Consider the following 16,613-nt stretch of genomic DNA (forward strand, 5'->3'; position numbering starts at 1 on the left):
TTTGGGCCTTTGTTTTTCTGTTTACTGTCCTTTAACTTCCATGTACGAGTTCCCTTTTTTGAAACTGTTCATACACTTCCCTGCCATATACTGTAGTGCAGCACAGTTCAACTTACATTCAAAATGGCAATGATGCAACTGGAACACTTCATTCACCTCTCTGGATTAACTCATTACAACAAAAAGAAAGGCTTGTCTGTATTGCACTGATTTAGCACCCTTACAGTAAGTAGAATAGCCCAGAAATGTTGCAATATACTACATTCATTGATTTTATTAGTGCCTGTTTAGCATAAAGTAATTCAAAGTGCACAAAATGAAACCATGAAAGTATACAAATATAAAAATGCAACAGTGCTTGACCCTAGTCTATCACATAGTTTGTCCTCTTTTGTAATCCACCTGGGAAAGGAAGATGTTGCTGATGTCCCTGGCAATATACTGCAGAAATGCCCAGACATCCAGCATGTATTGCATCCAAGAGGATACATTTGATCATGGGGCTGTTGGTCATAAACGTTTACCTCCATGACTAAATGAACAGTAGTAGGGTTGAGAAATGAGAGAGTATGGTGGAAGAAAAGTAACACAAACCTGGGATGGGCTGTAAACCACTGTGTCACTGGAAGATAACGGCACATCGTCGCCAGCATTTACAAAATGTTTTGAATTCCACCTCATCTGCCACCCTTTCCTCACCTGGCATCAAGGAATGAAAATATGAGTTCAGTGTGGCAAAGCATTTGAATTTTTTCTTTTCTTTTAGGTTTTAAAAGTACATGTAACGGTTTTGAGAATTGTGTGCATTTTAACATGTGCAGAAAAGAGTGAAAATACACAGAGTTATGGTGGTGGTTGAGTGGGAGGGAGAAAACAGTTCTTAAAATTTAAGTGAAAGACTTGGTCACTGAACACAATGAACAGGGATTCGACAATTCAGTTCAGGTTCATTTCTGCTCACTTGAAAAAGTGAACTCGTAGAGAGTAATGTGAGTTAGTTGTAAGAAAGAAATAGAAAAAAAGAAACAAAAATACGTAAAAAGCAGAGCTAGACCTACTTCACCCTTATTTAACCCATAACTATTTTTATCTTTACTCCATTTCAGTTTTTCCACAGACACCCATGATGACGCTGGTGTGGTGATTGAATAGTTCGGCCTTGATAATTCTGATTATACAACTGGGATCAAAGTCATCTTTGAGATAGTGTCACTTTATGGGTGGTGATGGTATGATAGCCCAGTTCTCATTAAACTTTTAAAACTTTATAAAAGCATGACTTTAGACTTTCATTCTCAAGCTGACTGTTTGAAACACACTTTGAGATTCATAATGTTCCAACTACCCAGGTCTTGTCAACTGCTTATTATTTTTTAGCTGTTTTACTGTTTACACCCAGATTGTATAATGTCACATCTTATGACGTCTCTGAATCAAAGGTCGCATTACGCTTCGTCCAACCCTGTTTTATTGGCCCCGTACCTTTCGATAACACCGCTCTAAGTGGGTTGAATCCCTCTCTGAATGGACACTTTTAGACTTGATTTATGTTTTTGATGTTTTCTTCTGTTGTGGTGATGGTGTCTAGACACTGTCATGTTTGTCATTGGGCCTGTGAAGAAATCAAGTTTGACTAAGTTGGCTCGGAGTTAAGGGACGACTGGTGAAACTGTCATAAATTCATAAAATGACTGGCAAGGAATGTTATCTTTATCCCTTCTGGTCGATACAATAACTATAAGTAACTTATGAAGTCTAAGGCTGAGATGTACATTAGTAATTGTGCTCTATTTACCCAAGAAAGCAGCTTAACATTGCCATTAACGACAAAGAGCAGCGTTGCTCGAACATTAAAACAAGTTAAGTTTTCGCCACTATACTGTGGTAGTGTTTTTGTTTTTTTCGTTGCCATAGAAATCCTCCGATTATGTTTTACATCTTTACAGCTTTCGAGATAAGTTCATGTACGTGACATCGCTTGTTGTGATGTGTTGTAAATTGCACTTTGATATTAACCTCCTTTAGAAAACTCTCCTGTGAATTGAAACTTCCTCCTTTATTTAAAGAAATGGGATCGGTCCAACTCTGCGTCAGCTTGTAGAAAGAACATACAGTAGTCTTGACATTAGTGGACCTTTGCTCTTCATGTGGTTTGACCCAGGAACACTGCAAATGCAGAACATGAGCTACCTATTTATTTAGGGAGCAAATATATATTTATTATAGTTAATAACATGTAGAATAAACATGTCCATATAAAAATGTGCTTTTTCATCCTGAGAACATAGGATTTTTGAATATGAATTTTGAGTAAATAAGGTGGCATGAATGTGAAATATGACCTCAATCTAATGTGGGCCCAGCTCATTTATATCATTTGAAACTAGATGTTTTGTTGGTATTTATAGTACGTTTTCATCTGTGTGAAAAAACTGGCGTTTTGATTAATTAAATACATTTCAATTGCTGGCTTTTAAACTGTCTAATGTGTCGTATGGGAAGCTTGGAGGGTTGATCGTGAGGAGGAAGTGGAGGAAGGTGACCTGCCACCGTTGTTGGTTCATAGTTTTACATTTTAAATATAACATTTAATCTCACACTATTGACTATTGATGCCAACATGATCAAGTCTAACACAAAATATTCAAAACATGTCTGAGCGTATTTTGGACATCAATCCAAAACCTTCCATGAGTGGAGTTTGAGTTTTTTTTTCTTCATCAAAGCAACAAGGATGTTATTTTAGCAATATGACACACTCTATTGTAATTTCAAAAGGGTCTTGATGATATACTAAGATTGCTGATGTCACTTCCCAAAGATCATTTGTCAAACAAACAACATGGCCAGCTCTTCCTTGCTGTTACGAGGGCTATAGTTGTCCCTGTCTTAGCCTGGGAATGGCCTTCATATAGCTCTTAGACCTTTGTCAAACTGTCTGGACATAAAAGAAAACATAGTGACAGAGAGAGATCCATGTCATAGAAGACTGATGAACTGAGTCTCCTTTTCTGGGCGGGAAATGTACTTTAGCACACAGTGCTCGGAGGAGTGGCTAATGATTAAAACTGCCAGTGGTAGACACCTGAGCCCTAATCAACCAAGGTTTCAGGGCGCTAAAGCCTCGTCCTCTTGTCCTCTCACTACACCAGCTTTCTTTCTTGTGGTGAAATTGTGTTCCTTTCTTCTCCAATGGCTCAAAAATGGAAACTCCTCTATATCCTTTGGCTAGTTGCAGCCTATCTCGGTAAGTCTTCGTATTTAAAAAAAATATTATCTTTAACTTTATATTAATCTTGATCCTGTGACACCCTCGGAAGTGGAGAATGAAAGTCTACCAATGATGTAGTTGATGTAGATGACCCTATGAGATGACCTAGGTGTGGTTGGATAAACCTCTCTCTACCGCCATCATGACTTGTCTACCTCTGTCACAGTTATTGGAATTATTATTATTTATTTGTTTGATGCTGCTGAAGGAGAGACCTGAGCAACATTGTCCTTTAGTGAGTGTACGAATTCTCTCAACACCCTATACCATCAGATTTTTTATTTGTTTTCCCAAAATGTTTGTTTTAAATTCAAAAAGGCAATCCAGTGAGTTAGAAATGAACAGTTAAAAAGGAAGACACACTCGAATGATTGCTATAGCTTGGCCTAAAAAGCAATTTTTTTGTGTCAGGGTTGGTCTGGTGATTTTACAGTCAAATATAAATATTTAACTACTGTGTTGATGCAGACAATCTGTCCTTCCTTATGATCATCTTATTACCCTACCTTTCTTTTCTGTGTCCCTGTTTAACACTAGACTCTGGTTAATGCTTTACATGTTTGAAGCCTAAATTAGCTTCAAGTGAGCTTTATTGAGCAGTTTTAGGACTATGGAGTCGAATCTCTTTGGAAGCGGCGGTGTATTGCCACACCAGAAAAAGAAAAATAGATCAGTTCAAGTCAATAATATCAAGTTATAATATGAACATCTCATTGTTATATGAAATATGTTTCATGTTGAAACAAGAACAATAAAACATTTTATGTTATAAAAATGAATCGTATATTGTTATAGAAATTAATAGTATATTGTTATAGAAATGAAAAGTAGGCCTATATTGTTATAAAAATAAATATTCTTGTTATAAAGAGTATGTTTTTATATATCGTAATGATGTGAAAATATTTTTTGTGACAAGAAACCTTTAATGTTATAACATGATGCTACCGTAATACATTTTTATTTCTTTTTTCTGGCGTGGCATATATACACTGCTGTTCTAACAAACTGTTTCTCAATTTGTCACCTAACTGAAACTTTCTTATAAATGCCTGTTCACAGATCCAGTTCAACGTATTCACTCACTTAGCTTTAATGTATGCAACAATAGGATGTGTTCACCAGTTCCTATTAACGCCACTGTGCTGCCACACTACTGATTTTGAAAATAGCTGTAGCCTAATAACAATGAAACTAGTTGGTTGGTTATTATTGGACTTTAACCTATATGATAACCCCAGTGCTCAAGCTATTGCACAGTGAAAAGCTGGTATTTTTTCAGTCTCCAAAGAAAAGAAAAAACACTGCATGCATGTGAAACCCATAACTCATGCTACTGTCTGTATCATTACTTTTCAATCATCATCCCTTGTTCCTGTAATCAATACCATCTCATGGACAATTGTTTCGATATAGTTTTGTCAAATTCGTTGGGATTTCCAAGATGGCTTTAGCTGAACACTTAAACAAGCAGCAGGTTGTCAGTTACTAACTGCTTATTTGTGCTGCTTTGACCACAACAGTCTCAGGTAGTCTTGTGGATGCCCAACGCTCATTGAACGTCACGACCACAGCACCTTCAGACAACAGTACGACCACAGCACCTTTAGACAACAGTACGACCACAGCACCTTTAGACAACAGTACGACCACAGCACCTTTAGACAACAGTACGACCACAGCACCTTCAGACAACAGTACGACCACAGCACCTTCAGACAGTACGACCACAGCACCTTCAGACAACAGTACGACCACAGCACCTTCAGACAGTACGACCACAGCACCTTCAGACAGTACGACCACAGCACCTTCAGACAGTACGACCACAGCAACTTCTGGATCAATAAACACCAGTACGAATGCTCCGCCCATGACACAACCAACTACTGGAGCTCCGGATCCAGGTATTAACAATAAGATTTAAAGTATCCAAGATGTCACCACTTTTCATAAAATGCTGTCAACAGTTTTATATTGTTCTGTTTTCTTTTTCCTTTGACATTAAAGGTCCCTGTGACAAAGGACCATGTGGCGTTGGGAGCACCTGTCAGGCTCGTGCTAATCAAACCTTTGTATGCTTGTGTTTGGCTGGTGATTACTACAGTGACAGTAGCAAAAGTTGTGAGAAGGGTAAGTATTTGTTTGCGAATTGCGTACAACCACGTTAATTGTCTCATGAAATATGAACAGCTACACTTTGCTATTTTGGACAGGATGTTTGCAGGCTCCATTTAAACTACAGTGAGATAATATTTAACATATTTTACTTTTATTTTATATAGCTTAAAGTTAAATTCCACAGAAAAGTGCTTGCTATGGCCTATCATTTATGATATGGGCCTATCATTTCAGATAGGAAATAGGGTTCATGTTATCATCTAATTCTCTGAAATGCATCAGAGTGTATTTCCCCAAAGGTTGACCCATTGCTTAAAATAAATGGTTATGACAGAATGTATGTACAATTTGTTAAGATGATGTTTTCTTATTTCAGCCAAAGTTTTCCCTGGACAACTAGTCCTGCCTGGCTTAGTGTACAGCGATAATATGTCAGATCCAACGTCACCAGAATTTCAAGAGGCCTCAAAAAAAATTACTGATGAAGTAAGTAATCGGTTTTCTCCTATTTTGATGTATATTTTTGTGTGAAAATGAAAGACTTTTAATAAATGCAAGTAATGCACACCATTTCTTGTGTGTTGTTTAATATCCCTCATCTACTTGGAGAGGTGTAATACATATACTGTATATATCTATCCATGATTTGAACACATTTCATTTTCCAGCACATCTTTTAAAAACAACAGCTAACTGTGGTTGTTGTTTAATATCTTATGCAACTGCAAAAGCTGCATGCCCTCTGTGTCATGAAGGGACTAATTGATTGATTAATAAGTATCCCCTTTTTTTGGATTTTTTTTAAGATGTTTGATATTTTTTAATGCAAAACTACCTTTTAAATAGAGCCGTCCTAAAAGCAAAAATAATCACATGGGTCTAATGGAGATAAAGGGACTGTGCATTACCAGTCAGATGGTGGCCTTAATAAAATTATGTTTTTTCCCACAAAACACAGCTTGATGAGGCGTTCAAAGGAAGGGGTGATGATTACTCTGGATCTACAGTGCTGAAACTTGTTGCTAAGTGAGTATGGTGTTTACCATCTGACTGTCTCTCCATCTAGCACCATACGCCATAAAAGTATACACTACACAGCATATTGCACTTGATAATTGTAGAATGTATTCATAATTAAGTATGATGTTTGTCTACATAGGCCAGCAACTAGTCCAACTCGGTCACTGAAGAGTCAGGGTGTTGATGCAACTGTAGAGATTGCATTCAAATCAACGTCTGAAATCACAACAGAAGATGTTTTGACAGATATTGAAAACGGCACTTCAACAGAGTTTAAAGGTAAGCTTATGACTCATATATAAATACAATATTTACACAGTTTGAGGTTGAGATATTGTATAATAGCATTCAAGCAAGAAGTATTTGTTTTAAGGTAAATAAAACATATTTAAAGAGCTGTGTTTCAAAATAATGCTAACTGTATTTGCCGCACTGTCTGAATTCCTTTTCTTGTTTCCTTCATTTAAAGAGGTATCCCTGTGTAAAAGAAGTGCCTGTGATGACATTAGTACAACATGCAAATCAGCAGATGGATCCTTTAGCTGCAAGTGTAAAACACCAAACTACATTGAGACGGAGTTTAGTAGCAGAGTATGCATTGGTAAGGGAATTTAGTGTGTGTGTGTGTGTGTGTGTGTGTGTGTGTGTGTGTGTGTGTGTGTGTGTGTGTGTGTGTGTGTGTACTACACAAATACAACACAACAACTTCACACTACCTTAACCTTTTCAGCTGTCACCTGTCCCGTTGGTAAAAAACCTGGTCCCGACGGGTGTGTCGAGTAAGTACTAATTGTCATAGCTTGCTCTTAAAACAATTTGCAATCGTTATCTACATCAAATGAAGTACAATTTATTTATATATACCCAGTATCATAAATAACCAATTTGCTTTTTACAATCTGAACAGCATTCTTCTTCTCTTTCAGGTGCCCATTTGGCTATACTGGCGTTGAATGCAAGGAAAGTGAGTATACAGCATGTGTTTGACAGTGAAGCCAAAACAACAAACATGACATGATAAAAAATCCTTTAAAAAAAACAGGCATAAGAAACAACTGAACTGTAGAAAAAAATCTGATACTTTATGAGGGATTGTAAAAAAAAACTTAAGCTATTAATTGGTACAAATGTATCTCTTGAAGCGCTGTTAAAAAAAACCTCCTCCAACCGTCAAACTAACCAACTCCAATGCAATATGTTCGGGGGCACACATCATCCTGCAGAAATGTTTCATCACATTAAATGATATACCTTTAACAACAGTGTATGAAAAGTAAATATAAGATAGTGTATATATATGATATGATATAACGTGATATAACGTGATATAACGCACAAATGCGTGACTGGGGTTCTAAGGGACTGCAGAGGTCTTTGACAGCATACTTGCTTGTATTTATTCTGAATGTAAGCAGACTTGTGATGTACCGCAAGGCATTTAATTGAAAGTCTTCTATGATATTGTGCAAGGCTGATTCAAGTGACATCACTTTAGACAGCTTCTCAGATTGTGTGCTGCTGCTCCCTACTCCCTGGAGCAACAAAAAGCTAATGCTTTTTTGAACTGATCTCCAGTCCAGTAAACAGACTTTAATGTTTAAGTCAGCGGAGTAAATGTTTTGCTTTGAATAGTTTGCCTTTACTGTGTAAGGTTATGGTTTCTGTTTTTAGAAAAGGAAGAATTAAAGTGATTACAAAGTGAAGTCTTGTTATTGATGTCTTTGCCGTTGTGTTTTTTAAGACTGGAAACTGGCGCTGGTAATCACTGGCTCTGTGCTTGGGGGACTGCTGCTCGTCACAATCATTCTCCTGCCGTTGGTGGCACGCAAGTGAGTTTCTCCTCACTTTTTCGCCCACTTACAGTCATTCATTATTGCCTCTGCCATGTCTTTGCCATGTTTATCTCTCACTCTCGTTACACATAAACCTTAATGTAACCCAGCACATTATTATGAACCGTTTCTTTTTGTATAGCAAGGAAGCCCTGTGTTTTATACTAGCAATTTTATTTTTTAAATCAAATAAAAATCAATTTACGAATGTAATAAAGACTATAGACAAATACGGTAACAGTAGTTAGTTAGTAATAAATACATTTGTGTTATCTTGTCAGATCCAGCAAAAAGGGATCTAAGAAGAACACAGATGAGGATATTGGGAAGCCTTACGTCAGCCACTCTTTCGCCAAGGCTCCATTGGTGAACGGAGCCAACAGCAAGGCAGGCCCAGCCAATGGCTCAGCCAATGCCTTTGCCAATGGTGGGGTGCCTAGGATCCCACGGGCCACAACCCCCAGCAGCTGGGACGGCAGGAACAACATGGAGATGACTCGGCCAAACATGAGGAACTCGGTGAGTGTGTGTACATGAAGGTTTTAGTTTCTGTAACAGAAGGACTCAAAAAATGCTGAGCAGAAAACAAAATACATATCAGGGATGTACAGTAAATGCTTGTTTTTGCAATTGACTCATAAATAAATGTTCTCATTGTAGCGGCCCTACGAGGACGTTAATGACGTGAACCCATACGCACAGGCTCGAGCCCAGAACAACCCCTATGCCCAGAATCGACCTCAGAACAACCCGTATGCTTCCAGCCAAGGCCACACCAACCCTTACTATGTGCACGACAATGGAAGACGGTTCAATTAATATGGAACCACAAAGGTTTTTCGTACAGTGACATTGTAACTGATCAAATCTATTTTTTTCTCTCCCCAATAACTGTAAACCAGTAATAACCCATTACATTGAGAGTTCTATAAACGGAAGCAGCAGTACACATTTCTGTACACACTAATCGTACAGTGTGAACTCTATTGTGACCAAAAATAAGCTGTCATAAATCATTCCTGTCTTTCCTTCACTGTTTTTGTGAAGTTGTGGGATATGAGAGGAACTGTAGGGCTTTTCAAATGTTTCTTTTTATCATCTATTATCTGTCAATAAAGATATTGATTACTGAAGAGATTGAAGTTGTTAAACGGCATGAAGCCAGGAATAAAGATTTTACTGAGACTCGTCTATGAATTTACAAGGAATCATTTTGTACGTAAAATGTTTTAGGATCATAATGAGTCACAATGTCATCTTTAACTCGGGGTTTTGTGAATGAGACGAGTTTCTTTGTAAAAATTGTAATTAGTTATTCCTCCCAAACAGGGCACTTTAGTTCCTGTATACCAGGGGTGTCCAGACTACGGGCCGTGAGCCAACTGCGGCCCGCAGCAAATTCTAAAAATGTGATGGAATATGGCCCTTCAGTCCAAAGCGCAGCATCACTGCTCCCATTAAGTGCCAAGCAGCATGTCCGTATCTACCATTGAGGACACCGAGGTCATTACCTTAGTAATATTTTATTCAGGTTTCTTGTCATTCACTATGTGAAAATAGAGCGGATGAAACAATTATCATTCCCTACATTAACATAGCATCACTTGACACGTAGTTGCAGATACATCGGACTTCTCCAAATGAGATGAAAGCTCAAAAACGTTGGTTGGATATTGCAGTGTTTTTTTAACAAAACAAACGGCTCTGTCTGGATAGCTTATTGGGTATCAGCACTTACTTTTGATCAATTTGATTGATTTTTCTAACATTTATACACTAGAAGTGAGGCGACATACTCACCTTTAGTGAGTGGCCCAGGCCAGACCCGTATATATATTTCTTTGTATGTGGCTATCAGTGAAAAAGGTTTCGACACACCTGATCTATAAAATGTGTTTCAGTAGAATGTGTATGAAATGTTTACGGAGTTGAAATTGTTTGATTTTTTCTATTTTGTTTAGCTGAGTGTATATTTTGTTTATGTTGACATCAAGCTGTTATTCAGCATAAATAAGGGAAATAATGATATTTAGAAATATATTTTATCACTGCATGTATTGTCTTGTTTTCATTTGTAACTTATCATGATATATAATTCCTTCCATCCATTAAAGTTTGAATGCATTGAACCAATTTGAAAATAAATTCTTCTTCTTCTCATTATTATTATTATTATTATTATTATTATTATTATTATTATTATTATTATTATTATTATTATTATTATTATTATTATTATTATTATTATTATTATTATTATTATTATCAATTGCTTCTGCAAGTCACCACCCTATGCAGTCTTTGTAGAGGCGGTTACATTTTACAGTGTATTTTCTGGAAGTCCCACTGGAGGGCGCCAACATTTTATCAATACAAACTACTGTATTTCAAAACAGTTGTGCAAGTGATGAAAAGGGTTTGTGCTTAAGCTTGACCACTGTGTTTTTCCACATTATAACTTTGCTTTTTATGACATACTGTCTTAATTTTTTTTTTAATTACAAATAAGAGTAAAGAAATAAAAGGGGAAATTCAGTTATGAGGAGGGCATACAGGGGTGGGAAGATGGACAATGGAGTTCGACTGTCTAAAAAGTACCAGTGTATTGATCTTTAGGAGACACAGTTTGTTTCATTAAACTGTTGCATCCACATTAAAGGCAGTATTTCCCTATGCAGTCCTCGTTTGAGGCGCATGATGCAATAGCCAGTCACTATATGTTTGATAAAGCCCTAGACCATGTGATGTAGGTTGGCAACAAGTTTATACTGTAGGTCCCTGTTATCGATAGAACTGGATCACGAAAATTACAAATTTTTGTTCTTCTGCACATTCAGCACAATTTGAGGTGAGTAAGTGCAGTTTGTAAGTGGGTGAAGGAATGTTGAAATTTCTCAAATGCAATGTTGACAGCTTGTGAGAGATCAGGTAATGTTGTTAATAGATAGAGACTGGACCTCATTTTGAGCCTTGTGGAACCAAAGTTATTGACATAAATGAAAAAAATTAAAAGTGACTATATGCACACAGCAGGTGTATCAGTCAGAAGAAGAAAAAAGATTTGAAGATTCAGTGATGGGGGACTGTTGGGAGATAAACATCTGATGTGTTGTATATTTGATGTATCTCTTGTCAGAGCAGATGGTCCCAATATCTTCTAGGGATGAGGATAAATGTGACATAAAACACTCTCTCAATTGGCCTTTCACTCATACAGCATTTGCCTCTGTCGTAAATATTCACCACTTCCTGCTTTTCTTGCACCAGCCATATTCCTTTGTGCTATAAACCTACTAAGCACAATACTGTGACATGGTTGCACATTGTTGCACAAAGAAAATTCACTGAGAAAATTCTGTAAAGGGTATTAAACTATTACATAATCTAGACGAAGATGTCACAGGAAGTTGCAGTTTGCGCAATTTAAAAAATAATTATGTTTAAAAAATTATTGAAAACTACAGACAGACAGCTTACTAAAACGCTGAGCACAATGTGAATGTCACTACCATAACAATACCATAACAAATAATCAGAGGTCAGAAGACAGACTTGACTGTTTTGAATACTTTTGCAGATGTGTTTAGACTACCAGAGCAGAAATTGAGTTCGGGAGGAGATAGCAAAAATGGGATCCGATATTGCAGCTATCAAAGGAGACATCGCAAAAATGGCTTCAGAGGAAAGAGAGGTTAATAACGATGAGTAATCAAAATTCATTGGGAAAATGGAAAGCATGTCTGCTGTGCACTGTCAATGAATAAGGAGACCTAAAATTGACTGTGTATTGGACTGCAGGTTCTTAAAAAAACTAAAAACAAAAACAACAACAAGAGAATTGTGTTTTATCTGTATCAGTAGCTGTGTATCTGTGTATCTGAATCTGATGAAAATGGGGGCGGGACCTGAATAGCCTTTGGCTTCTCCTGCTACCCTTCGGACCAAAACACAAAGAAATATGTATGAATATGTCAAAGAGAAAATTGTGTATTGTGTGTGTCCGAAAGAATAATAAATAAATAAATTGTAAAATGCGATATAGAAATCCACAAGAAGCTGCCAATAGTCTGTTTATCTGATTACTGCTAATATGACCATGTCTCAATAATGTGGCAATTATTTGATATCAACGCCCAACACACAGTTCCAGTTAATGATTAGCTTGTGTTGGTTTGCTCAAACCAGGGTGGAATTAATATTCATATTAAAACCTTAATTATCCATCTGTATATTTATATTGAAAATCTAAAATGAGTATCTGTGCAACTCATAGTGAAACTAAATCACTGGTACACCACACCCTCCATTATGCATTTACAATGGTTTTATCAATAATTATTATTGCAGGGATTTTGTATTTTTGGGCAATTAATTTAACATGTGTCACATACAGTACAACAATCATATTTATTTAAACCACCCTATATGTACAAACAGTATACTGTATATACCAACTACTTTCAGATTTTAAATTGTGCTCTTAAAAGTCCCAAATAAGCATGTCAGTTGTGCTGTAGTGTCTTGGTATTTGCTTAATGGGTGTTGAAATTAAAATAATGAGGATAGCCTATCTTAACCCTGGTTTCAGCCACAGGCGGTGGTAACTTCCTGTCACAGTGTTACACAAAAATGAGTAAGACAAAATTCTGCTGATGCAGAGACCATGCAAACAGGTACAAGTTAATCTTAGAAGAAGTTTATGTAAAGGAGCCAGCCATAAAAAGCTGAATTACTCCATGTCACATCATTGGTCTGCTGATTGCTCCGGGTTATACATCTCAGTCCCCAAAGGCAGTGTCTTTCGCAGGCTCATTTTGGGTTGACAAAGTTTGATTTAGCATGAGTGCGCACACTTTGTCAAACTAACACCAGCATTAAATAATGGGCCTTACCGGTCTTCATCTTCTATTTCTGCTGCTGCTGTGCCATGGAATTCAACTGACTCAAGGTATGTGAATACTGTTGATTTGAAAAATATACTTAGTCACCAATATGTCAAATCTGTCTATTGGGTGATGAATAATATAATGGTCAGTTGCAATCAGTGGGATTTGTTTATAATATGTTCACCAAAACATTTTAAGTTTTAAGGGATTTCGTCTTTCCCAATACCATTATTTTTTCTTATGCACAAGAATGTGAGATTGTTGTTGAGATAAATGAGCAATTATTACATTAATAAAACCATGCAGTTATTGACAATTTAAGCTAAAGGGTTAACCCTTTGTTTTTAAGCCGCATTTCAATGTGATGTTAAAATATTTTGTGAAGAAAATTATCTCAAAGGAAATCCTTGAATCATACAATTTCTTTCTGCAGTCATACATTTTAAAACACATTATACTAATGTCTGGACTTTTTGTGTGGTCATTGTGACACACAAAATACTGTAAAAGTTATGAATTCATGCAGTGAGACAAAGTACACGTCTCTGTGCTGATTCAGACATCAATTATGTGTATATATTTTAAATGATGGGCTGTATACTCCAAGGTCAAACGATGGACTGTTAATTCATGGTGAAGAATTAACTATCCTTTAATGACCAAATCACATGTTTTAAGGTTCAAATGTTGCACACCAAGTGTGGCTACAGCTGTCATAAATATGGTCACTCATTTGTCAAGGAAACAGTAAACATTTCTGGTTAATTTTTTTCACCCCTGACATTTTCAGGTGCAACTCAAACAATATTTAATGCATAAATGACTAAAACTCAAGCTCACACACCATGCATAGAATGATGCCAGATGTTTTAAATCTATCCTTCTGTCTGTGTGTGTGTTCTGCAGGAAGCTGTGGAAGTGCAGAGTTTCAGTGCACTAGTGGACAATGCATCAACATTGCTTGGAGGTGTGATGGGACTAAAGACTGTGCAGATGACTCAGATGAGCTGAACTGTCGTGAGTATTTCCCTATTTCCACCAATCACTGGGTCACACAGAGAGTACCAAGCAAAACAATGATTTAAAAAAAGCATTGTTTCCAGTGATCCTATACACTTACCACACACACAACACAAATAGATGAATGTTTTTGAAATAATAAATCTTTTAAAGGTGGAGTCAGCTATTCTAGAGAATGTTTGTTGTCAAAATCGCTTTTTTGTCAAAATCAGTCTATATCTCTCATAATCTGTACTTGTATGTGCATTGAAAAAAAGATCTGGTGTCAATACACACCCTAGTCTCTGTAAACGGGCATGTAAACAAAGGGTATATTAACAAAGGGGGCCAACCATAGCTAGCAACAAACCCGTTTACAGACCCTAGGCTGTGTATCAACGCTGTTTTTTTCCCATGGCACACATACAGCTAGCAGATAGTGAGGAGATATTTAATGTTTTAAACAAAAAGTGATTTTGCCAACAAACATTTTCCAGAATGGCTGAATACACCTCCACTTACTGGGAGAATAACTGTTAATAGTAAAATAAACAGAAGCTTCAATTTGTTTTGTTCTTTGTGGCAGCACCTCCATCATGCACCTCACAGGAATTTAAGTGTGTGACGAGCGGTGAATGCATCTCTTTGGGATTTGTCTGCGATGGGGAGGAAGACTGCATAGATGGCTCGGATGAACAAAGAACCTGTGGTATGCTATGCAGAGTTGTTGTTTCTGGGGTGGTGTTAAAAATAAGAAACTGAGATTATGTGATAGTTTTAACACCTTGTATGGTCTTTGAAGAAGAAGTTTAGCTGGGATTTTTCCAAAAACTCATACAATAAGTTGAGAAGTATGGAGCATGTAAGCATTTTATATCATTCAGAAGCTTTAAATAAACACCATAGAGGATAAAAAGCTATTCAATCCTTTTTTTAAAGATAAAACTTGTAAAACTTTGCGCCACAGTCAAATTTGTAATGTGAATAAGAACATACTTGTTGTTTCCTTTAAGACATTTTAGTAAAAACCTAGAAAACAGATTTAACCTACAGTGTGTAGGTCTAGCTTTAACAGGGATTTCTTGATAAAGATTTTTGTTCACGACTGTCCAAGTCAGAGTGACAAAGGTTTAGATTAACACAAGACAAAATCTCTCTGGTTTCTTAATTTAAGATGGCCATTTGCTCATTCTATATACCACATTACAAGTCTGATTCCCCTGTGAGATAACAGTTTGAAACAAAACCCACTCTTGGTTCAGGTGGGCTAACCTGCAGCTCAGACCAGTTCACCTGCCAAGAAGGCCAGTGTGTCCCCGGAAGATACAGATGTGATCATGTGAAGGACTGTGTGGACAACTCCGATGAGAACAACTGCAGTAAGACTATTACGCTACATCTACAATGAATTTACCATTGTAGGCTGCTTTGATATCAGTCCGAAATGCACAACTGATGTTTGGGCATGTGTTGTTTACCTGTATAATTTATAATAATTGAAGCTTTTTGATAGGTATATTTGTTTTTTGCATTATTGAACAGAGAATTGAGTCCTTTAAATGAATAGGAATAATCTTGTTTTTTTTTGCAGACTATCCAAGTTGCACTGAGAAGACATGTGCTAATGGGGCCTGTTACAACAACTCTCAGCACTGCAATGGGCTACAGGACTGCAGAGATGGGTCTGATGAATTCAATTGCAGTGAGTAGACGAGGCTTCACAGCCAAGTCAACCCTAATCTTCTTCAGATACTAAAGAGAATGAATGTTGGGTTCTTTAACACTGGTAAACTATTCTAAGTTGGGCAGCATTACCTTCTATCACAAAATGATTTGGCTTTAGCAGTGCAAAGATGATAGTAGGCTAATGGATCCCAACTTTTTTGATTTGTAGAGTAGGTCACTACATTCAAATGAAAGTAAATGTTTTACTTTCATAAAAGGTCACTTTATTGGTGTAGAGATGGATACTGGCATGACAAAAATGATTTCTGCTCCATTTACTACCATGTAGACTTTTGAATGAGTTGTTTTAGCCTGTGTCCTATTGGAACCACAGCTTAACACAAATTGTTCGCTAGAAATGACTTTCTTGTGCACTACGACAACATCTAAAAAGTGAAAAGATTCAGTATGATGTATTTTCATCTAATGTATCCCATGTGTTGCCTTCTACAATGTAGGAGAGAGAATGTCACTTCCGGCCGGCATCTTTGTTTGGTTTCAGCTAAATTCCCACAACGTAGGCTAATCTAATGGGTTAAAAAAAGTAAAATTGGTTTCGAGCTGCTGAATTATTAGGCTACCTTTTCACTCCAACTGCATGAATTTAGGCTATGTTTCATGAATATGGAAATGTCTTAAAAACAGCTGTGGGTGTTGTCAAACGAACTTCGGAAAAATGTAGGCTATTTGTTCAATAGCCTATAGATAGGCAAGATAACTTTCTTATTTGATCTTTTAAGCTTGTGCTGTTTTCAGCTT

The 16,613-nt window shown here is 36.9% G+C and overlaps 2 protein-coding genes across 2 annotated transcripts in view; both read left to right on the forward strand.

Moving 5' to 3' along the window:
- Nucleotides 1-1,126: 1,126 nt before the first annotated feature.
- Nucleotides 1,127-11,405, forward strand: LOC307266449 (uncharacterized protein; the record flags this gene model as incomplete). Its single annotated transcript, XM_080048470.1, has 7 exons — nucleotides 1,127-1,140; nucleotides 4,846-5,102; nucleotides 5,282-5,404; nucleotides 8,154-8,241; nucleotides 8,526-8,763; nucleotides 8,905-9,053; nucleotides 11,381-11,405. The coding sequence occupies 7 exons, from the start codon at nucleotides 1,127-1,129 to the stop codon at nucleotides 11,403-11,405; spliced, it is 894 nt and encodes a 297-aa protein (XP_079904596.1).
- A 1,720-nt stretch (nucleotides 11,406-13,125) lies between these two features.
- The window catches only part of lrp2b (low density lipoprotein receptor-related protein 2b), a gene marked incomplete at both ends in the record, with an annotated part of 43,833 nt that continues 40,345 nt past the window's right edge, over nucleotides 13,126-16,613 (forward strand). The window contains 5 exons of the mRNA XM_080048471.1: nucleotides 13,126-13,192; nucleotides 14,037-14,147; nucleotides 14,716-14,838; nucleotides 15,392-15,508; nucleotides 15,721-15,831. Coding sequence (XP_079904597.1) covers nucleotides 13,126-13,192; nucleotides 14,037-14,147; nucleotides 14,716-14,838; nucleotides 15,392-15,508; nucleotides 15,721-15,831 — 529 coding nt within the window. The remainder of the gene's footprint in view (nucleotides 13,193-14,036; nucleotides 14,148-14,715; nucleotides 14,839-15,391; nucleotides 15,509-15,720; nucleotides 15,832-16,613) is intronic.

Source organism: Ammodytes marinus (assembly GCF_949987685.1).
Source record: "Ammodytes marinus genome assembly, chromosome: 20".
Lineage (NCBI taxonomy): Eukaryota > Metazoa > Chordata > Actinopteri > Uranoscopiformes > Ammodytidae > Ammodytes > Ammodytes marinus.